The sequence below is a fragment of the Somniosus microcephalus genome, chromosome 17 (assembly GCF_052327205.1).
Source record: "Somniosus microcephalus isolate GS21.2 chromosome 17, FLI_Smic_1.0, whole genome shotgun sequence".
Classification (NCBI taxonomy): domain Eukaryota; kingdom Metazoa; phylum Chordata; class Chondrichthyes; order Squaliformes; family Somniosidae; genus Somniosus; species Somniosus microcephalus.
This window is the reverse complement of record NC_141003.1, coordinates 32655437-32678177: the sequence shown is the minus strand read 5'-3', so window position 1 is coordinate 32678177 and position 22741 is coordinate 32655437. Positions and strand designations below refer to the sequence as shown.

At 40.3% G+C, this 22741-nt stretch overlaps 1 protein-coding gene across 6 annotated transcripts in view; it reads left to right on the top strand.

Annotated features, from left to right (window-relative positions):
* Positions 1–22741, top strand: part of LOC147105620 (kinesin-like protein KIF21A) — a 194325-nt gene that overhangs the window by 126353 nt on the left and 45231 nt on the right. For 4 of the 6 annotated variants that reach the window (XR_015081534.1, XM_086010168.1, XM_086010166.1 and 1 more), the window contains 4 exons: positions 732–833; positions 2222–2387; positions 12086–12106; positions 17201–17258. Coding sequence is in view for 5 of the 6 variants with exons in the window: in XM_086010168.1 (XP_085866294.1) it covers positions 732–833; positions 2222–2387; positions 12086–12106; positions 17201–17258 (347 nt within the window). In the remaining variant the exon portion in view is untranslated. The remainder of the gene's footprint in view (positions 1–731; positions 834–2221; positions 2388–12085; positions 12107–17200; positions 17259–22741) is intronic. The other 2 variants (XM_086010167.1, XM_086010165.1) reach the window with 1 other exon arrangement.

Genomic DNA, 22741 nt, shown 5'->3' with positions numbered 1-22741 from the left:
TAGTGGGAATATCAGCAGTCCAAAGGTTATAAAGCATTTGTGCAATAACAGAGCCTCATTGTAGCCTATTACCAAAGCAACAGGGGCGATTAACCTAATCACTTGCTAACCCCTTGAAAGTACAGTTGGTAAGAGCTGAAAGGAGGAAACAATTTCCACATCAGGAATGACCTTCAAGAATTTAAGTAAGAGTCCATCCATCCCAAATTGTGGCACAAACCGAGATCTTCCAGATCCTAGATCTTGATCTCCTTTCTCTGAACTCCGTCTGCCCTGGTGGTAAAATGTTTGAAGTAATCTTCATTTTATAGGCAATTGCTCCATTAGTTTGCAAGGAACACACGGTGGCAATATTCTCCTCTAACTGGGAAGGGTCCTTGGCATGTTCACCCAGTTTACAAATTTATTGAAGCAAATCTTAAAAATAATGTTTTTAACAGCCTTTTTCTTCCTTTTCCCTTGACACTCTCTCCCTTTGCCCTGTCTCTCCCACATGGATGCACACCTTTCTCCCCTCCCCCCACTTTCACCACATTATTGTCAAATTAAGGGGAAAACTGCTTGCAATAAAATTGAGCAGAACAGCATGGCATTTTAATTATTTAAAAGTAACTTTTGCATTAAATAGCATCAGAGTTTTACAGAAATGTTGAGCATAAGTAGTCTTCACCTCATTCCCCTGAACACTGCAAAAACTTAAATTGTTTTAAATTTTTTCTCATCATTTGCAGGAGGAAGGGGGCACAGTGGACGTTTCAGCAGTGATCACTTCCTGCTCTTTGACCGAAGCTCGCTACATGTTGGATCACTTCCTCACAATGGTTATTAATAAGGTAAATTTGTGAGTAAAACTCTGAAGAATTAATTATTGTAGTCAATCAACCTCCACGTACAAATGAATACTTCATCAAATAGCGGAAAGCCACTTGTGGTCAATCTGTACAAGGCCATAATGAGGCACTCCAGAGCACCGCTGCCAGGTGAAATCTTTGTTTCAGTATTGAAGTTCTTCAAGTTGGCTTAAAGTTGCAGGTTCAGTGTTTGGTACAACTATGCCATAACCTCTTTGTGTTGAATGAAGTAGGAAGTTATGGTAGATAGTCTACAAGACAGCATTGATTGGGAAGAGGTCCCATATATAACAGCATGGGATTCTGAAGGATATCTAAACACTCAGTTTGGTGTTTTGTGATTTTTGTTCTGGATGTACGTACGTTTTTCATCTTCTCGCTCTCTTCCCACCCCCCCCTATATTTTTGGGGTCAATTATTTAAGATTTTATGCATTTTGGTATCATAAACTTTGAGCTATATACAATCAGTTGGCTGAAGTAATAACAAAGTTGCTCAAAGTAGTTTTAAAAAATTGAGCAATTTTCAATTTTATATCACTTGCTGATTTGTGATTATTAGCTTTGGGGAGAACATGTGAATTATTTGGTTTTGTATAGTTACTGGGTTGAAATTGGTATCATTTCCATCCTCTTGGAGCAAATTAGGATGGTTGCAGAATGGTTTAAGACAGTCAGAAAATAGTGGCTGACGCAATGGGTATATTTTAATGTGCGGCCTTACATGTGTGACTTACATACTTAATATGTGGTGCATGTTAGGTGTAAATCTTTTAACTACATAGATTTCTGGCACTTAAAGTGAATAGTAGATTCCAAATTTGTATTGCTTCTGTGCAAGATTTGACTTGCAGGTACTGCTGTTGGTAATGAATTTTCCAGGCTGATCACAGCATTTTGGCATGCAGAATAAAAAGGATGTTGCTCACCACAGGACTTTATGGAACTCCTTATAAGCAGGCTTGTAATTAACATTAGTAGTTCTAAGTACTTTGAAGCATGGAATACAAGAACTTTTTGGTGTTGTAGGAATTTAAAAAAAAAAAAAAAAAAAATTATATTGCATATATTTTTCCTAACTATAGAGGAGTACTTGTGTTGAAGCTAGCTCTTCTTACTTACCTTTTGCTTGTAGGTAAAGAATTGATATGAATCTAGTGTAGGTATTGATCGTTCTGTGCAATTTCCATCAAGGCGGCGGAGTAAAGTTTAAAGTATATATATCTTGATTCTGAGATGGAGGGATCTGGGGAGAAAAAAAATAATTAAGTCTAACTTGACCGTAACTTGGATATTTTTGTTGCTTTAACTGCAATACTTTGTACTGTTTAAGAGAATGCCTCAAAGAAAAAATAATTTATCTGATCTTAGGGTCTCCAAGCAGCTCAGAAGGAATCTCAAATTAAGGTTCTAGAAGGTCGAGTAAAGCAAATAGAAATTAACAGTTCTACTCAAAACCAACTGCTGTTCCACATGTTGAAAGAGAAGGCCGAATTTAATCCAGAGCTGGAAGCTTTACTTGGAAATGCTTTGCAAGGTAATTGCATGACCCATATCTTTGCAGGTGGCATGCATATTTTGTTTTCCATGCATGGTGCAATGTAGATTTGTTATACATGCTCATTTACTGGCATTTTGAATTAATTCTGTTTGAAATGAATTTGTTGAATATTACTTTTCTCATTTTGCTGTACAGTATATGGGAAAATGTAGTGAACAAATTGGTCTTTGAAAATTTGTCAAAAGATAACTTGAAAACCAATTTTAATTGGTGACTTAACCTAACCTTTTCAGGTATGCATCACTGGTGCACTAATGCAACAAATTGGCATTTATTCAACAAAGGTTTAAAGTACTTCTAACTTTTACATCAAATTGGGAAAGTGACTTTCCAAAATGGGGTATATCAGTATGCTGTTGCCTTAAAGCTAATGGCTTCCAACAAAGCGAGATCTTGAACTTAGCCGGGCCATCTGGAGAACACTAGAGAAGAGAAGTTGTTTTACAGCAGGCATGAGAAAATGAAAAACTGGGAAACAGCAAAACACCCCTGTGACTTGTGTGTATTAACTAGCAGGTAGGTATATGGCAGAATTGAGACAGCTGGGAGTGGGTGCCTGTCTGCCGCCTTAATTTGAGGGGTGTGAAGCAGAGGACATTTTTAAGTGTATGTGTGTGTGTATATTTTTTTTAAAGGCATATTACTGCCTTTTATTTTGCAAGATTAAACCTCCAGAGGACCAAATCATGATTATCCCACATTAAATCTGACATTAAATCTAACTCTTTATTTATTAGCTCTCCTTTATAAAATTGTTCAAAATTTCTGACAATTACAGATGACCCAGATGTTGGCTATCCAGAGTTTGGTCCTGCAAAGTCTCTTGATATGCTTCCTTTAACAGGACAATGCTGATGACCATTTGCTCATTATATTTATTACAAATCAAACATTTTAGAAGAATTTCATCACCAAACTTAATGTGCAATTTCTTTATAGTACACACTTTTCCTCAAGAATTAGGATGGTCCAGTTTGTCTGGTTTATCTATAATCACAAAATTGTCATCCCAGGAATTCAGAACCACTTCATTAGATTTTTGCTGTATGTTACAAATGACAATTTAGCTATTGTCAGAATTTATAATCCTTTAGAAATTTATATGCTGGAAACCTTCATTTATAAACACCGCCTTTGTCACTAAACTCAAAATACTTTATTTTTTCAACTTAAATGTTTAATGCTGCAAGCTATATTTATATAACCATATATTATGAAAAAATATCATTTAAAATCCGTTTTACAACATTCGAAAGGATGAAAGAGAAGGGTATTTTGGAGACTTGAAAGCGGGGCAGGAGATGAGATAGGTATATTGAGGCATGAGTAAGTGACTTTGGGAGCAGCCACCAATGGTGGAGCGGAAGGAAGAAGTAGTAAGTCAGTTTCAGGGGGTTGCATGGCTGAAGGAGATTACTGAAGTAAGGTGGGGCAAGACCATGGATGGATTTGAAAAGGTGAATAAAGATCTTAAATTGTGATGTGAGCCACAAAGTTCTGGATGAGTTATAGTTTGTGGAAGTGGGAGGCCAGTGTGAAAAGCATTGGAGAAATTGAGTAGCATACGGTGGCATAGTGGTTAGCACTGTTGCCTCACAGCGCCAGGGACCCGGGTTCGAATCCGGCCTCGGGTGACTGTCTGTGTGGAGTTTGCACATTCTCCCCGTGTTTGCGTGGGTTTTCTCGGGGTGCTCCGGTTTCCTCCCACAGTCCAAAGATGTGCAGGTTAGGTTGATGGTCAATTTATCATAGCCACTTAGTGTTAGGGGGATTAAAATATGTGGGGTTACAGGGATCGGGTGGGATATGTGTTGGTGTAGGGGTTACGGGGATCGGGTGGGATATGTGTCGGTGCAGGCTCGATGGGCCGAAATGGCCTCTATCTGCACTGTGGGGTTTCTGTGATTTCATACCAAGATGCCACATGTCCAAGCGTAGTTTGAGGGCCAGTCGTGGAGGAGGTTGAGATTGAGGCCAAAAGACTTGTGCATCTTGATAGGAGCTGAAGAGGCAAGGGTTTTGGTTCTGCCACCATTTTGTTGGAGGAAGTTTTGGCTTCTCCAGCTCATCCAACAACATTTAGCTGTGTGTTTACATTGAGGAGTCTTTGGGCAATGTGGGTTACCAACTAGATACCTCCGTTTCAGTCTCAAAAATTCAATTAGAATTTAAAATCCATCAGCAATAAAAAAAAATTGTACTCGACTATCAATGGCTGTCTCAGGGACATTGAGAAGCAGGTTAATTTCTGGTTTGAAATGCAACCTGTCACTAAAATGAAGGTTCCAAAACACAAAATGAAGCAATAAACTCCAGAGCTTCCTATCTATCCATTTCTGGGTCTATGATCAATTTTGGGTTTCTTTTAATGGATTGAATTCCCCTGGCTATTTTAAGATGCGGGACTAAAATACGCACTGTGCACCCACCCGTAGGGACATCGGAAATGCCGGTTTCAGGCATGCACAGCGCATGCGCTGAAAACCGGCATTTCCAATCTGTCAAGAATCTTGACAGATCGGACGCCTGCCCTAGAGAAGAGCCTCCACGGGCAGAAGTTCCGTTTTCTGGAGACCCTCTGCCCGCAGAAAACCCTTAGAATTCTTATGCCTAGTAAAGGCCTGCTTTTACCAGGATAAGAGTTGGGGGAAAAAAGCAAATTTAAAAAAAAAAAAAAAAAATCTTTTCACTCATTTATCTTTTAAAAAAGGTAAGGTTATTTTTAGCCCTGTAAAAGACTTTAATTTTTTTCAAAAAATTTAATTTTTGTGTAAAATATTTAACTTAATGTAATTTCAACTAATTTTAAAAAGGTGATTTTTTTTTAATGTATTTAAAGTTTTACTATGTTTTTGGGGTGATCTCCATTCATACATTTGACAGGTTTATCTATCAAGTGTATGAAGGGAGATTCCCTTCTCCTATTGGCTCCCCATGGCCCACGTGATCCCAGGGACGCTTGCGAACTGCCTGCTCCTCTGGGATACGTGGACCCTGCGCACTTGGAGTTTGGAGAGGCCCAGGATCGAAAGTATAGGGGCCTCGGGAGCCCTCAGATAAGTTCGTAGATTTTTCCAGATCGAAGGCCTCCGCATACAGGAGGCCTCCAATCGGAAAATACGGCCCAATGTGTGTCTCCTTCCCTGTGCAAAAGCACTGCTGAAGCCTCGAGGTTTGGTTCTGACGCATGCCTTATTTTTTTTGGTATCTGCTTCTCTAGCTCTGCAATATGCCACAGAGTAAGATGCATCTCTGCTACATTTGTTTCTAAATTAGAAGTGAAAGTTTTTCTCCATCTTCATCTTCCGGGGTTGTAAAAAGATCACGGAGGACAAATGGCAGGTTATAGATTTGGTGCACTCTGGCTGTCTCACCCTTATTTCTTAGAATTTAGCAATACATTCTCTTAAAGAATGTAATCTTTCCCCAAACAGTGGGAGTTATTCATCTTGATTCAAATCGCATGTCTGACGTTGAATCTTGGACAGTCCACAATAATTAGAGGGTTATCACAATTATTGTGCATTATTTCATCCTTCAGAAAGGATTCCACTAAACTGCCATATATTAGTGAAGCAAAACCCAGTGCTTATGCTAACTACCATAATACCTTCAAGGTATTTGAATTTTAAGTCCAATTCAGTTAGAGTTCATGTTGCATCAATACTTGTTTTCTGTGACAGAACGACTGTGGGTGCTGGAAAGTTGAAATAAAAACAGGAACTGCTGGAAAATGCTCAACAGGTTGGGTAACATCTGTGGCAAGAGAGAGAAACAGAGCTAACATTTCAGGTCAATGAGCTTTCATCAGAACTGGAAGATGTTTGAGGTTTAACCATTGTTAAGCAAGTAAATAGGCAAGAAAAGGGCAAAGGGGGAGGTCTGTGATAGGTTGCAGAGCAGAAGTGACAAAAGGGATGATGGTGCAAGGCAAGAGGGGGTGGTAATGGGAAAAGTCAAGAAACAAAAGATGGGTCTGGAGGAGGAGTAACATCTTAATAACATCTTGCCATGTAGAATTTATTAACAACTTAACCACAAGGTGGTGAGCCTTCATGCCAGCCTTGTGTTCCTGGGTCCAGGGACAGCAATGGGGAGGAATTTCTTCACCCAGAGAGTGGTGAACCTGTGGAATTCTCTACCACAGAAGGCAGTAGAGGCCAATTCATTAAATATATTCAAGAAGGAGTTAGATATATTTCTTAAGGCTAAAGGGATCAAGGGGTATGGGGAGAAAGCAGGGACTGGGTACTGAATTTGGATGATCAGCCATGATCTCATTGAATGGCGGAGCAGGCTCGAGGGGCCAAATGGTCTACTCCTGCTCCTATCTTCTATGTTTCTGCTCATTGACTCCGGTGCATGGTATGATGTGCTGGGAACCAAGGACCTGTGGTCGTGTGCCTGCTTTAGTGTCCAGGTTTGGAAACGGGGTGATGAGGGTGGAGACCAGCAATCTCATGAAACTTTATTGGGAAGTAATTTTTTAAGTAACAAATAAATGTGAAGACGTGGCCATCCTGGGGCAAAGTATTTATTTGCGTGTGTCTGTGTTCAAGGTGTGTTGTGTTGCTGTGCATCCTTATAACCTGGATGTCTGTGATGTGCAATGAAAGGAGACTGAAGCATAAAGGAGGTCTGCAGTCATCTGAATTGTTGTTGCTGAGCTGTCCCCACCGCCCTGTTTCTGTGTTTTTAATAACGACATGGGAGCAGGGTGTGGCTTCCAGTACTATAAACAAGCTGTTAAAAATATCATGTGGGATCCTTGGCTTTATAAACACGGGCATAAAGTACAAAAGCAAGGAATTTATGGTAAACCTTTATAAATGATTGGTTTCGGCCTCAGTTGGGGGCATTGTGTCCAATTCTGCATGCCACACTTTAGGAAGGATGTCAAGACCTTAGAGAGGGTGCAGAGAAGCTTTACTGGAATGGTTCCAGGGGTGAGGAACTTCAGTTATGTCGAGAGACTAGAGAAGCTGGGATTGTTCTCCTGAGAGTAGAGAAGGTTAAGGGGAGATTTAATAGAGGCGTTCAAAATCATGAAGGGTTTTGGTAGAGTAAATAAGGAGAATCTGTTTCCATTGGCAGGAGGGTCAGTAATCGGAGGACACAGATTTAAGATAATTGGCAAAAGAACCAGAGGTGAGAATAGGAGATTTTTTTTTTTTTTGCTCAAAGGGTTTATGATCTGGAATGCACTGCCTGAAGGGGTGGTGGAAGCAGGTTCAGTAGTAACTTTCAAAAGGTAATGAGACAAATAATTGAAGAGGAGAAATTTGCAGGGCCTATGCGGAAAGAGCAAGGGAGTGGGACTAATTGGATAGCACTGTCAAAGAGCCGGCACAGGTACGATGGGCCAAATGGCTGTGTGCTGTATGATTCTAGGAGCTCGGGATAAAGTTGCTTCAATAGTGGAATAAAGTTATCGGAGTCTTATGGACTGGAAGATCCTAGGTTCATTCCCTGGCCTCTGCAGTTTGTTGATCTCAGTCAGCACAACCGGACAGGATTGGTGACAGTTACCTCTTGGCTACGTTTGGGAAAATTAGCCCAAGTTACTGGTCTTGATCACTGTATAGCCGAAGTGTTTCTGCAGGTGCCAGATCAAGCCTGGGGCTTAAATGTAATTTTGCAAAAGCTGATTTAGCATGTTCTAACATTTCTTAAGCTGCTTTCATCTTCTGGAGGTTGACTGGTCAATTATAAACTTTACTGATACACTATTCACCTATGCAAATCACACCATTCATCTATGCAAATCTTAACGGCTATGTCACCTAGCACTGAATTAACATCCAAGTAGCTACCAAATTCCAGTTATAGCTGTCCATTCTATCTTTAATTTCGGTCATTGGAATAGTCTGGAAATAAAAAAAATCACAATGTAGACGTGCATAAAGCAGCACTGTTTATGCAGTATTGCCAACCCCACTGCCTCTCAAATCAGGATACAAACTCTTAAAAATCATGATTTGGTATACAAAATATAAACTCATATAGCAGCTGTGGCTACAATCCAACTGCATATGTAGTATTTTGCAGTCAGTAGGCTATGAGCAAGTTCGACACATTCTTTAGTTAAACTTCACTCTTAAGTTTCAGCATCTTATATGGATTACTTACCTAGCGGCGATAGCTAAAATCTGCAGAAGCCTAGCCCAATGCCACGTTTAGCTGGGAATGGCCGGACACTGAAGCTATCACCCAATGCTGATTTACTAGAAGGCAGAAGTTTGTCAGCTTTGAAAGGGCTTCTAGAAGACTGCTATTAATGACTACTAATAGGCCAGTAGGCTGGTATCGGATGTTTAAGGCAAATATGGTTGCTAACAGAAGATGTATTGTTCTGGTTGCTATGTGCAATGACGTTGTAAATGCCGTCAAAGATTTCCTCTAGCGAGCATTTTGGCAAAATTACAAATGCAAAAGAACTTGTTTGTGAATGATGTGGTTTTTTTTCTCTCGGGGGCGGGGTGGGGAGGTGTGGTTAAGGTTTCTTAGCTGGTCTGCTGTGGAATCCTGAGATGCGAGAGGACGTGTTGCTGTGTAACTCTTTCTTGGCTACAAAGAATTGAACGTGAAAATGTAGCAAAATTGGAAAAAAAGAGGCAGAAGAAAGCCTTTCTGACGGGAAATACGCTGAAGTACATGATCGCAAATGTCAGCGGCACTGTTTGCATGCAATACGAGAAGCCGCTTTCAACAGCTTTTTGTCTGAGAATTTTTGATTTTTTTTTTTCTCTCTCTCGCGAAGTTGTTGTGAAATGAGCCAATCTGATGAACCTTGTTCTAAGGTGGGATCTGTGTTTCTCTCCCTCTTGAGTAAACTGTTGGTACTGACCACGTGTCCTTAATACTGCTGGTGGTGGTTAAAAAAAAATAAGAGATTGCAACAGTTACATCAAACCTATGACACTTATTCCTTCAAAGTTTTATATAGTCGGCATATTTTTTCACGCATGTGCAAATCGCTGGGTTTTTTTGCGCAGATCGCATATTTTTTCACGCACATGCAAATTGGCGTATTAAAAATCCTGAGATTTAGGCTTTCCATCGTATGTGAGGCTTTATTTTATTCTGAAATTGCGTCTCTTGTGATGGATTCGCGAGAATTAGCTATACTGTTCGTGCAATATGTCAAATACCTGTGCCTTTTTTAAATTCCTATCACTAGGCGAACAATTGAATGCAGAATAAGTCACCAGAAAACTGGGTTTAGTCATTATTTATCAAGAACCAACAAGTGACTAGGGTCGTGTTGTAAATTGCTTGATCCCTCAATGGTGAACTAACCTACAGCTGCTCAGTTATTATCTTAATATATAAACAGAAAATGCTGGAAATATTCAGTAGGTTGGGTAGCATCTGTGGAGAGAAAGAGTTGACGTTTCAGGCCGGTGACCTTTTGTCAGAACTGGAAAATGTTGCAGATGTAACAGGTTTTAAGCAAGTACAGGAAAGTGGGGAGGGAAGGGAAGAACAAAAGGAAAGATCTGTGATAGGGTGGAAGACAGGAGTGATTAAATGAATAGTAGAATCATTACCAACCCCTCCTGACCGAGGCAGTGGTTATGATCTGAAATTGTTGTACTGTATGTTGAGTCTGGAAGGTTGTGAAGTGCCTAATCGAAAGGTGAGGTGCTGTTCCTCGAGCTACTGTTGCACTTCATTGGAACCGTGTTGGAGGCAGAGGTCAGAGTGGGACGGAGAATTAAAATGGTAAGCGACTGGAAGCTCAGGGTCACGCTTACGGACTGAACGGAGGTGTTCTGCAAAGTGGTCACCCAATCTGCGTTTGGTGTCCCCGATGTAGAGTAGACCGCATCGTGAGCAGCGAATACAGTGTACTAGATTGCAAGAAGTACAAGTCAATCGCTGTTTCACCTGGAAGGAGTGCTCCCATTTTTTTGGGCAGCAGGTGCTGGTAAGGATTCTGCTGTTCATTTAATCACTCTTGCCGTCCATCCTATCATAAACCTTCCCTTTTATGCTTTCCTCCCCTCCCCACCCTTTCCCTGCCTCTGTGCTTGCTTAAAACCTGTTACAGGAAACTTTGTGCTATCCGGCACTGACAGGACCAAGCTGTTGCCGTCCCATCAAAACTGCCGGACAAGCCAGCGCTAATGTTGAAACATATGGAGACTTTGGGATCCGTATCTGGCAACAAACCCTGTTGCAACAGCTTCTAAACAGTCGGCTGTACCTTGCAAGCGTCTCTGTAGCTTAGCAACAGCTTCAGCGAGACCTTGCAGAGCCTGACTGGTGGGGAAAAAAAGCAACGACAAGAAAAGAAACCCTAACGAAACGGCTCCAGATTTTTGCCAGTGGCTCGAGCATTCCAGACAGTTAACCTCCGGATAAACCAAAGTTTCCTGTACATCTAACATTTTCCAGTTCTGATGTATGGTCACCGGCCTGAAACAGTGGATTGGAATTTGCGGTGGGTAACAACAGCGAACTAACAGCGTTTGCTGTTATTACCCCTTTGAAACGGACCAAAATGGCAGGATATAGCACATGTGCATCTAAACGTGGTAATATCACTGTTAAATACCCCATTAAATGTTGGGCTTTGTTGCATTAGGTGTAACTGGGGTTTTAACGGCGTATTGACTGCTAAACAAATACTTTGGCCTGAATAGCTTATTTTAATTTTGTCCCGTGTCAAATTTCTCCATTATGACTAACTACAATTTTAAAGAAACTTAAAAATATTTATATATATATTTCAGGTTCTACCTTTTCCCCATGTGAGAGCCCCAATCTTTGTTTTGATCTCTTTTATTTGGACATTTTTAAAAAGTCCAAATAAAAGCAGCTTTTTCTTTCCTGTTTCTCTGTCTGAGAATTCTGCAATGTGATTGGCTGCTTAGACAGCTTGTTGACATCACAGAAGCATCGCACTAGGGACTTCCTACAATAGAGCGCTGAAATAACTTTAACTTGAACGTCAATAAAGGTAAACTTCTCGCCACAGAGATCGTGGGATCTTTGTGGGCAGCTTTCTTCGGGGCCAGCAGTGCACGCCTTTACTTCTCCGCTGACCACAAATTCTGCGTCATCAACTCTGTTTCTCTCTCCACAGATATTGCCTGGCCTGCTGAGTAGTTCCAGGATTTTCTGTTTATATTTCAGATTACCAGCATCCGCAGTATTTTGCCTTTCATTTATCCTAATGTTTGTTTTCTTCAGACATTACAGCTTTGACCTAGTGGATCAGTCTTTCCTATAATATGCAGTATAAATTGTGACTTTGCATTTGCAAAGTAAAAAAAAATTATTGGTGGTAGGTGGGTATGTAGGATTGTACTTCAACATAACATTATTCCATATTCTGAATTTCCTGAGATGATACACTGGGACAAAAATGTGTTAACATTCTTCCTTTTTTATAGAAGTAAAAATTATTAATCTACCTTGAGGTGTGCATCATATGTGGGGTGTTTTATCATTTGAAATGGTTACTTTTTGGGCACTATTCATATTTTCAGCAATAGCATGTGTCTATAATAACACACTATAAATGTATTTTTGGATATATATGTTTAATTTCAGCACTGGTTCATTCTTGCTGTTGACACTGTGGGACAGTGTTTTTTAATATAGTGGATTCCTTTTGATTGGTTTGTTGCTTTTCTTTTGTTTCCCGGTTGCTATTATTTACACAGAACTAGATAGCATACCTATGGGTAAGTTAATTGCGCCTACTGTTATATGTAACTGCATGGTTTACTAAACATGCTTGTATGCTAACCTTGTTGCATCTTTCATAACGTCTGTAAATGTTTAAAGTCTGCATGTGGCATTTTATGGGATCTGAATGCAGATCATCATTTTCCAAACTCACCACCACCTTTTACATCATGTGAACCATTGAAACCTTGTATACATGTGCTCCAGAAGTTAACTACTGACCGATGTGGCAAAATGTTGGCTCCATTTGCACCTTAAATGTTGAATATTTCTGTATGAAAACACTACAGTCCTGGATTCTTTCTGTCTGTTCATTGCTATTTTAACTCATTTAAATAATTGTGATTTTAAATTATGGATATTGTGAATATACAGTTGATGTAAATGTATAATGTTGGAGATACTTCATACTAGTTAAAACAAAAATAACAGGTGTGTATAAATACAAGCTAACAATTGTGCTCCACACCATTTAGTTAAAATAAGATTTATAATGTCCATAAAAGTCTCTCGGGTGATGGTTTCCTCTCATGAAAAGACTTTCAAAACTAAATAGCATCTGTGGCTATTGTGCATTGAGACAATCCGTGAAAGACTGTTAAGTCCTACATTAGATTACAGACATAGTTTTGAGCACTGCCAGTGTTTGGAAAAAGTCTCCAAACTCAGATGATATTTATAATTAATTTTAATTGCCAACATGGTGAATACATTGCAGTGATCTATAGTATATTGGTATAATCTGTGGATAGCATATTTAATGTCCAAGTTTAAGGCTGATAACTTTTGTAAGTTGCTATATTTGTAAAACGTATCGTAGGTTTAAACCATCCAAATCCCGATTCAAAAAAAACTCCTATGCACTGTGATCTCTAACTGATGCACCAAGATGCTCAAATCATTGTGGTTTGTAGTCCACGAAGGAAACCATATAAAATTTACTTTTTCTAATGCTAATCAGAACACATTTTGTGTGAATGTTGTAAGGATATACAGGCAATTACCTGTGCACTCAGCAATAATTAAATTATCTTGTGTCCTAAGGTATGATATGGCTTTGCAGTTTGAGATGATCCATAGATCTTCGAAGCTTACAGAGAAATGTCTAGTATTTGAAACATTTTTAAGGTCAAGTAAAAATTGCAATGAATGCAATCTAAAATTAAAAACTAAATCCTCATCTCTACAGTGGGATATTTATTAAAATGGATTTATTTGCTGTAAGTTGGCAGTTCTTAATTTTATTGTTCAATCTCCACATACATTCAGTGGTTTCCTCAATCTTACGATAAAGAAATCATTTGGAATGTTATCCCTTCAATAAAATTAGGCCTCTGTAATCCCCTGATTATTTCCTGCCCACTCGATCTGTTGCACCACAGACTTGCTTTGAAATAGGCTACCAAGTCCTTTTCCTCTAGCATCTGCAATAGGCATGTTCTGTCTCTGCCCAATAAAATAAATTGTTTGTTGCAAAATGAGCCAAAATGTGCTAACCAGAATCTAATTTTACCAAACGTTATCTGAATAAAAAGGATTGATTTCATGCAGATTTGTTTTGAGCAGTCTTGACTGCTTTGATTTTGGTATACCAAGGGCTACCAACCGATGTCAGTGTCTGGTTTCAAGATTTATGTGAAGTGCCCCTAGTCATTCCTGTTGACAGACATCATGATGCCTGCTTTCAGTGCCTTCCATACCATATAAGCCTTCCCGATCTGTCAACCATTAGTACATGCACCACTTCAGTTTGTGCTAGTTTTCTCCCATTATTGGGAGAAGTTCCTTTGTTCTGTAGCAGAGAAGAAAAATAGTCTTGCTCTGTTTTCTTCTTGGTCAATTATTTCTCTCTCTTTGTGAGTTCTTCTAAATACATTTATTTTTAGCATTCTTGCATTGTCTTTTTAATGATGCTCATTGCAGTTTGTTTTCTGCACCATTTTCTTGGTTCAACTGTGCACTGATTTAGATGCTGCTATAAGTGGTGCGACTCCATGCCTGGATATAAAAGTTCCACGTCCCACTGCTGTTTCACAAATACATGTACCTGCCACTGGTGCTTACATTGTCCTTACAGACTGCATCACTTCTTACAATATGTGGCCCATTCAGAACTTTTCAAGAGGTCTTAAATAAAAGTTGTATCGCTGAACCATCCACATGATGTAAGTGAGACCTTCAGATCCAGGTGTATTTAAAACTTGAAGAAAAGAGCTGCAGATGGCATTCATACATTTAAATTCCGGGTACATTACATTTAAGTTCTAGTGCTTTACTGTCCTCCAAAATCTGTTTGTGTGACCTTTATTGTTGACCATGGGGCTGGGGGGAAGCTTGGAGCTTTCACAACCTCACCCCGGTGTTGACAAATATCTTCATGTAGCCTCCACTTCATCCAACATTGGAACGTGAAGCTCTTGACTGGGGATGGGGGAGGGGAGGTTGTTTTGCTTTATTCCTCTCTCGCGAGGAGTGCGATGGATCTGCCATCCAGTGGGAGCAGTATTCAATTGTCAGACGGGCTTGGACTTGAGAGTGGCTGAGAAGAAATTAAATGCTCATCACAAAAGAAACCGATTCTTGGAGGCAACCTGAACAATGGAGAAGATCTCTGACTAATTGATGGCCTGTCTTGAGAGGGAATTGATTGATGCAAGGTTTTCTTCTTTGCTGGGGCACCCTATTTTCATCCAGAACATGTTTCTTGATTTAATTGAATCATTTAGGATGTAATATTTCAACTATGCACTTTTTGCAGTCCTTGCTCTTTTAAAGTGTATCGCCTGGTTCATGACTGGTTCACACAGGAACCACTGCAGCTTACATCTGTCCTTGGCAGGAAACATACAATACTAATGGTATCCCAGGACTAAAAGAGATGCCCAGAAACTCTCACGCCCTTTCCATCTAATACTGTCTTTGTGGGACATGAAATAACTTCCTTGCAGGCTCGTGTTTGACGCACATGATCACGTTTATTAAAAAAAAAAAAAAATCAGACTTTTGGCTCGGAGCCCTCCATGCAAAGTAATTGAAGTTCAGGCCTCAGTGAGTGACCCACCCTTGTGGTTTAGCATACAGATGAGTATATTTTTGTTTGTCGAGTTTTGGCTAATTTTTACAGAAACAGCTGAAAAGGAGCAGCAGCTATTTTGTTTAGAAACAAAATCTTAACTAAAACCATCAAAAGCAACATAAAGCTAAATGGAAGTGTGTATTTTTGTTTGCACTTTAGCTGTTCTGTTTGTGCTGTAACCACTGTGGGTTGTGTGACCATTTCTTATGGCCCTGACCTGCACAGTAACCACATGAGTGATTTTCACAAGTTTGTGGAGGGAGTTTTTGAATGTCAGACAATATTTTTTTCCTCTGCTCTAAACTGGCTTTAAAATTGTCACTCGGTTATCATTCTTTGGCTCTTGAATAGGTCTGATACATTCATTTGTATGTGGAGAATGAACAGAAGAAGAAACACTAGATCACTTGCATTCAGCATGGTGGTCTGTCTTTGTTGTTTATTTTCCGTACGCAAAGCATGCTGTAACTTGGAACAATTAGGATCTTTCTCATGTTTATGTATTTGCCTCAAAATATCAGCTGGTCTCTTCTGCCTCTGTTTAAAAAAAACTGAGGTGTGAATCCAGAATAAGGCCTTCAATGCACTGTAGGCTGAGGGAGATCACAGTCTCCTGTGACTGTTGTAGAAATAAAATTTCTTAGTTACCTATGACTCACCTGTTTGGATGGCAGACTATTGCCTTGTATATGGAGGATTGTCTATGTTCAAAGATTGAAGGTGGCCATAAGCAAAGGTAGATTGTCTATTGTATTTGCCAGCATTAAATGATCCCTCAAGTTTTATATACCAAAACTGTAATCTGTGTTCTAAGCTAATTCATTTTCAAAATTGAGTTTGATTTTAGTTGAAACATCTAGTCATCAAAGTACTCTTCTAACCAAATGTAGCTATTTGGAATCCATTTTAAACTATAGTTCAGCAATGGGCCTTTCTTCCTGTAAATAATAAATGTTAACAAATTTTAAGCAGAGATCATGCCAACTTTGGCTGTATCCAATATCAGTTTGAATACAGGGTGGAAGCTGAAGCCTACAAGCTAGTTTAAAACAAAAATTAAGAAGTGCTAGATGCACTCGGGTCAGTCAGCATCTGTGGAGAGCCGAGACAACTGAACATTGCAGATGTAACACCATCAAAACTAAGCTATGAGCTACTTTGCCTGAGGCTGTTGCTGTCACTTGTTCACTTCTGCTTTTCATTTTACTTGTTTAATGGAAAATTTGTGATTTAAAGATAATTACCTTAATTATGTAGAAATATATAATTGGTTCTGTAGGATTTTAGTGGAGTCAAGGTAGCGTACTCCTTTAAATTTATCTAGCAATGTACTTTCATTGATTAACCCTTTGAAGACTGTAATAGTTTATGCCAGCTAAATCTCAAATTTTCAAATGAAACCTAAAATTGCCGGTTGGAACAGAATCAATTGTGATCTGAAGGAATATATAAACTTTCCAGGCCACCATCCGAGGCGAGAAACTTTTTTTTTTCTTTGTAGGTTATAAAGTGATTTGTGATATTAACCAATGTGATCTTGTTGGCCTGTGGTATTGCAGTTATTTAACTCTGGAATACTTTAAAGAAATGTTTACTCTGCAATTCACACAGGATGAACTGGCCATGATCGCAAATCAAAATTGTGTAGTAAACTAATAGATGGCATATGCGCATTACAGGTTGTTGCTAAAATTCACACATAACTTAAACCATAAATAAAGAAGTAATTACAGTGCAGTAATCTCATCTTTGTACTTGGAGTTCAAATGGCTACTTTGAGCTGGTTAAATTTTGCTCTCTTGGCTTAATATACTCTGAGCCTTTAGATTACTGCTCTGTAATCTCTGATCATGTGCACAACTGTTAGGAAATGTACAGTGCTAGCAACTTGCACAAATATATCAATATAATCCTAGTCTTTGGAGTTTGTAAGTATTTAAAATCTCAAGGAACCTTTAATACAATTTTAATGCAGATTAAAGGGATAACATTTGTGTTTTGTAATAACTTGTAGAAAATGGAGATGAAAGCAGTGAAGAAGAAAATGTAACCAGTCCTGGAACGGAAGGCAGGTAAGCTGATGTAGTGCCAAAGTGCATTTCTATTATTTGTATATATCTTGTACATTTTTTTAAAATGTGTACTGAAATAAATTCTATGGCCCTTTACTTATGTGATGTATTCAACAGAACAAAGAAATCACTAGCAAGTGAGTTCAAGAATCTGCCACAATTTTTTAACATGCTGTTACCAAAGTTGATTCAATTAAATGTAGTTTTGAAGAAACTAGTGAGTTTAGGAGAAACTAAATTGCTTTTTGCTGGGTGAATAATTGGAGGATATCTAAAGAGCTCTGGAACTATTATAGTCAGTGTCCTAACCTGATGACTATTTACATCTTCAGATAACCCAGTCCTGTTGTCATCCAGTGTTGACAACTATATGCCTACCAGCAGGGGTAGTATTGGCTTGGAAGTGTTGAAGATTTTCAGCTCTTTTTAAACTGTTAACTACTACCAAATCTTGTATGTTCAGCGCCCTAACTCACCCTGCAGTGCATCCAGTTGCATTTTGTCTTTGATTGTATTTGCTTATCTCTAGACGAGTATCCTATTCTTGCTTTGTATGCCAACCTTTTATTATGTAGATTAACATCGACAGGGATTCAAGTACTGATACGATAGCAAAATACTGCGGATGTTGGAAATCCGAAATAACAGAAAACGCTGGAAAAACTTAGCAGGCCAGGCAACATCCGTGGAGAGAGAAATCGAGTCAACGTTTCAGGTCGAAACCCTTCTTCAGAACTGAGGGAAAAAAGGCAGGAAATTAAACTGATTAAAAGGCCAGTTTGGGGGCTGGGAAATGGGGGAGGGGATGAAAGAACAAAAGGGAAGTGAAGAGACATTAAGAGGTATTCAAGACGAGACGAGATGGTAATAGGAAAGGTGAAGAGACAAAAGATGGCTCTAGATGAAGTGTGAAATGCACTGGCAGAATGAGACAGAGCTGCCATGTGGGAGAGAAAAAAAAAGGAAAAGGCACGAACCAAAGCTGTGGATAATAAATATATATAGAAATAAATATAAATCGGGGCCGAGGTTACGATCTGAAATTGTTGAACTCGATATTGAGTCCGGAAGGCTGTAAAGTGCCTAATCGGAAGATGAGGTGCTGTTCCTCGAGCTTACGCTGAGCTTCCGTGGAACAATGCAAGAGGCCGTGGACGGTGAGTTGAAATGACAGGTGACCGGAAGCTCAGGGTCACCCTTACAGACTGAACGGAGGTGTTCCGCAAAGCGGTCACCCAATCTGCGTTTGGCCTCCCCAATGTAGAGGAGACCAAATGCAGATTGGGTCTAGAGATGCAGCACGGTGGCATAGTGGTTAGCACTGTTGCCTCACAGCGCCAGGGACCCGGGTTCGAATCCGGCCTCGGGTGACTGTGTGGAGTTTGCACATTCTCCCCGTGTTTGCGTGGGTTTCCTCCGGGTGCTCCGGTTTCCTCCCACAGTCCAAAGATGTGCGGGTTAGGTTGATTGGCTATGATAAATTGACCCTTAGTGTTAGGGGGATTAAATACGTGGGGTTACGGGGATAGGGTGGGATATGTGTTGGTGTAGGGGTTACGGGGATCGGGTGGGATATGTGTCGGTGCAGGCTCGATGGGCCGAAATGGCCTCTATCTGCACTGTGGGGTTTCTGTGTGATTTCATCCCCTCCCCCATTTCCCAGTCCCCAAACTGGTCTTTTAATCCGTTTCATTTCCTGCCTTTTTTTCTCCGTTCTGAAGAAGGGTTTCGACCTGAAACGTTGACTCTTTCTCTCTCCACGGATGTTGCCTGGCTTGCTGAGTTTTTCCAGCGTCTTCTGTTGTTATTCAAGCACTGATGCCTGCACCTTCCCGACAATCATCAATCTGGTGGTTTCCTTTTTTTGTTTCCATTTCTTATGCAATCATGTATTCTACCCTGGATTCACACGACTCTTGGTTAGAAAGAATTTGCACTTGCATTGCCCCCCCTCAATACATCCCAAAGCGCTTCATGGCTAATGAAGTACATTTGAAAGTAAGAAAGACTTGCACTTGCAGATAGCGCCTTTCTCGACCACCGGACATCCCAAAGCGCTTTACAGCCAATGAAGTAATTTTTGAAGTGTAGTCACTGTTGTAATGTAGGATACGCAGCAGCCATTTTGCGCATAGCAAGTTCCCACAAACCGCAGTGTGATATTGATAATCTGTTTTAGTGATGTTGATTGAGAGATGAATGTTGGCTAGGACACCGGGGATAACTCCCCTGCTCTCCTTTGAAATAGTGTCATTGGATCTTTTACGTCCACCTAAGAAGGCAGACAGGACCTTGGTTTAACATTTCATCCGAAAGACGGCACCTCTGACAATGCAGCACTCCCTCAGTACTGCACTGGCGTTTCAGCCTAGATTTTTGTTCTCCAGTCTCTGGAGTGGGACTTAAACCCACAACCTTCAGACTCCGAGGCAAGAGTGCTACCCACTGAGCCACGGCTGACCTTAAAGTGTAGTTACTGTTGTAATGTAGGGAAACACGGGAGTCAATTTAGGCACAGAAAGGTCCCGCAAACAAAAATGAGATAAATGACCAAATAATCCATTTTAGTGATATAGGTTAAAGGATAAATATTGGCTGGGAAACTAGGAAAACCTTCCTGCTCTTCAAATGGTGCCATGGGATCTTTGACACACATCCGAGAGGGCAGATGTTGCTAGCACCTCCTTCAGTACTGCACTGAAGTGTCAGCCTAATATGTGCTCAAGTCTCTGGAGTATCATTGCACTCGTAACCTTCTGGCTTGGAGGCGAGACTGCTACCACTGAGCCAAGGCCAAGATGTGGCTTTGTAAATATTTCATGTGAAACCTTGTGAAAGGCTTTCTGAAATGTAAATTGACCAGTACTTTTTTTTTTAGTGACTTGTGTTCCCATGATGTAGCTGCTTGTATTCTTCTTGATGGTAGTTTGCAGGTTAGGGAGACGGTCAAAAATCTTGATTGGTTGCTGCAGCATATCTTGTAGATCGTACGTAGTGCACCAGTGATGGAGGGGGTAGTTATTAAGTCCAGTGGCAAAGATAGAGATGAAGTAAACTGCTCTGTTCTGGATGCTGTCTGGCTTCTTGAGGCTTTATTTTAACATTTTTATCATTGTTTTCAAATCAGTCCATGGCCTCACCCCTCCCTATCTCTGTAACCTCCTGTAGCCCTACAACCCTCCGAGATCTCTGCTCTCCTCCAATTCTGGCCTCTTGCACAGCCCCGATTTTCATGGCTCCAACATTGGTGGCTGTGCCTTCAGCTGCCTAAGCCCTAAGTTCTGGATATCCCTCCCTAATCCTCCCCACCCCTCTCTCCTTTAAGATGCTCCTTAAAACTTACCACTTTTAGCAAGCTTGAGCAACCTGTCCTAATATCTCCTTTTGTGGCTTGGTGCTAAATTTTGTTTGAGAACACTCGTGAAGCGCCTTGGTGCGTTTTACTACTTCAAAGGCGCTTTATAAATGCAAGTTGTTGTTACCCATCCAACCAAGTGGTGAGTATTTTATCACACTCCTGACTTGAACCTTGTAGATGATGGCGAGGTGAAACAGTCATTGCAAAATACCCAACTTGTAGCCACAGTGTTATGTCTGAGCCAGTTAAGCTTCATGTCAATGGTGACCCCAAGGTGGTGGGGGACTTGGCCCTTACCCAGCGCTTGCATGGTGCGAATGTTATCTTCACCCTTTTCAGCCTAATGCTGGATGGTGTCCAGGTTTATTTTATTTTCTCCTATCTTATTTTTTCCTTGCTGTTGGCCAAATTTATCTTATCCACAGTTAGTTTTGATTATTTTTGTCATAGTCTTAAGCAGCCTTAATTTCTTTTTATATTATAAAGAAAGGCTTGCATTTGTACACCACTTGAACATGTCTCTCAGAAACTTCTGAAAGTGCTTTGTTACAATTTGAGCTGCTTGATTTGTTTTTGACACGTGCTAATGCAAAACGTCAGTTTTGTAGGCAAGCCCAGGCTGCTTATCAAAAGAAACCTGACTTGCAAAATATGACAGAGCATGCCATGGAGTGAACAACAAACCCTTCTGCACTGGAAGTAGTGTAGCGTCCTCACCACCTTGTATAGATTTTTCCAGGTAGAGGGAAATCATCGTGCTAGCACACTGTAGGCTAACGACAGCAAAAACACAACTTACATTTATATAGTGCCTTTAAAGTAGTACATGTCCCTAGGTGCTTCAGAGGCACAATCAGACAAAAAAGGACTCCAGGTCAAAGGAGGAGCTATTAGGTGGGGTCGATAAAAGCTTGGTCCAAGTGGTGAATTTTAATGAGGGCCTTTATCGGGCAGAGGAGACCAAGGTTTAGGGAGGGAATTCCAGAGTGTAAATCCTCAGAGGTTGAAACTATGGCTACCTGTCTTGGGAGAGGTAGCAAAAGTAAGCATTGGTCCCTTAGAGGCGGAGACAGGAGAAATTGTAATGGGGAATAAGGAACTGGCAGAGAATTTAAACAAACATTTTGTATCTGCCTTCGCAGTAGAAGACACAAGCATACCAAAATAATGGGGAACCAAGAGGCTAATAAGAGTGAGGAACTTAAAAGTAATTAATGTCAATAGAGGAAAAAGTACTTGAGAAACTAATGGGACTAAAAGCCAACAAATCCCCTGGACCTGATGGCCGACATCCAAGGGTTCTAAAAGAGGTGACTGCAGAGATGGTGGATGCATTGGTTGTGATCTTCCAAAATTCCCTAGATTGTTGAACGGTCCCAGCGGATTGGAAGGTAGCAAGTGTAACCCTGCTATTCAAGAAAGATGGGGCAGAGAGAGAGAAGAGAGAACTACAGGCCAGTTAGCCCGACATCCGTCATCAGGAAAATGCTGGAATCCATTATGGAAAGTGGAAACAGGACACTTAGAAAATCATAATATGATTAGGCAGAGTCAACATGGTTTTATGAAAGGGAAATCGTGTTTAACAAATGTATGTTTTTTGCGGATGTAACTAGCAGGGTAGATAAAGGGGAACCAGTGGATGTAGTATATTTGGATTTATAAAAGGCATTTAATAAGGTGCCACATAAAAGGTTCTTACACAAGATAAGGGCTCATGGGGTTGGGGGTAATATATTAGCATGGATAGAGGATTGGTTAACTGACAGAAAACAGAGTGTAGGAATAAACGGGTCATTTTCCGGTTGGCAAGTTGTAAGTCGTGGGGTGCCGCAAGGATCAGTGCTTGGGCCTCAGCTATTTACAATCTATAGTAATGACTTGGATGAAGGGAACTGAGTGCAATGTATCCAAGTTTGCTGACGATATAAAGCTAGGTGGGAAAGTAAGCTGTGAGGAGGACACAGAGTCCGAAAAGGAATATAGGTTAAGTGAGTGGGCAAGAAGGTGGCAGATGAAGTATAGTGTGGAGAAATGTGAGCTTATTCACTTTGGTAGGAAGAATAGAAAAACAGAATATTTTTAAATGATGAGAAAAGATTTAATGTTGGTGTTCAGAGAGATT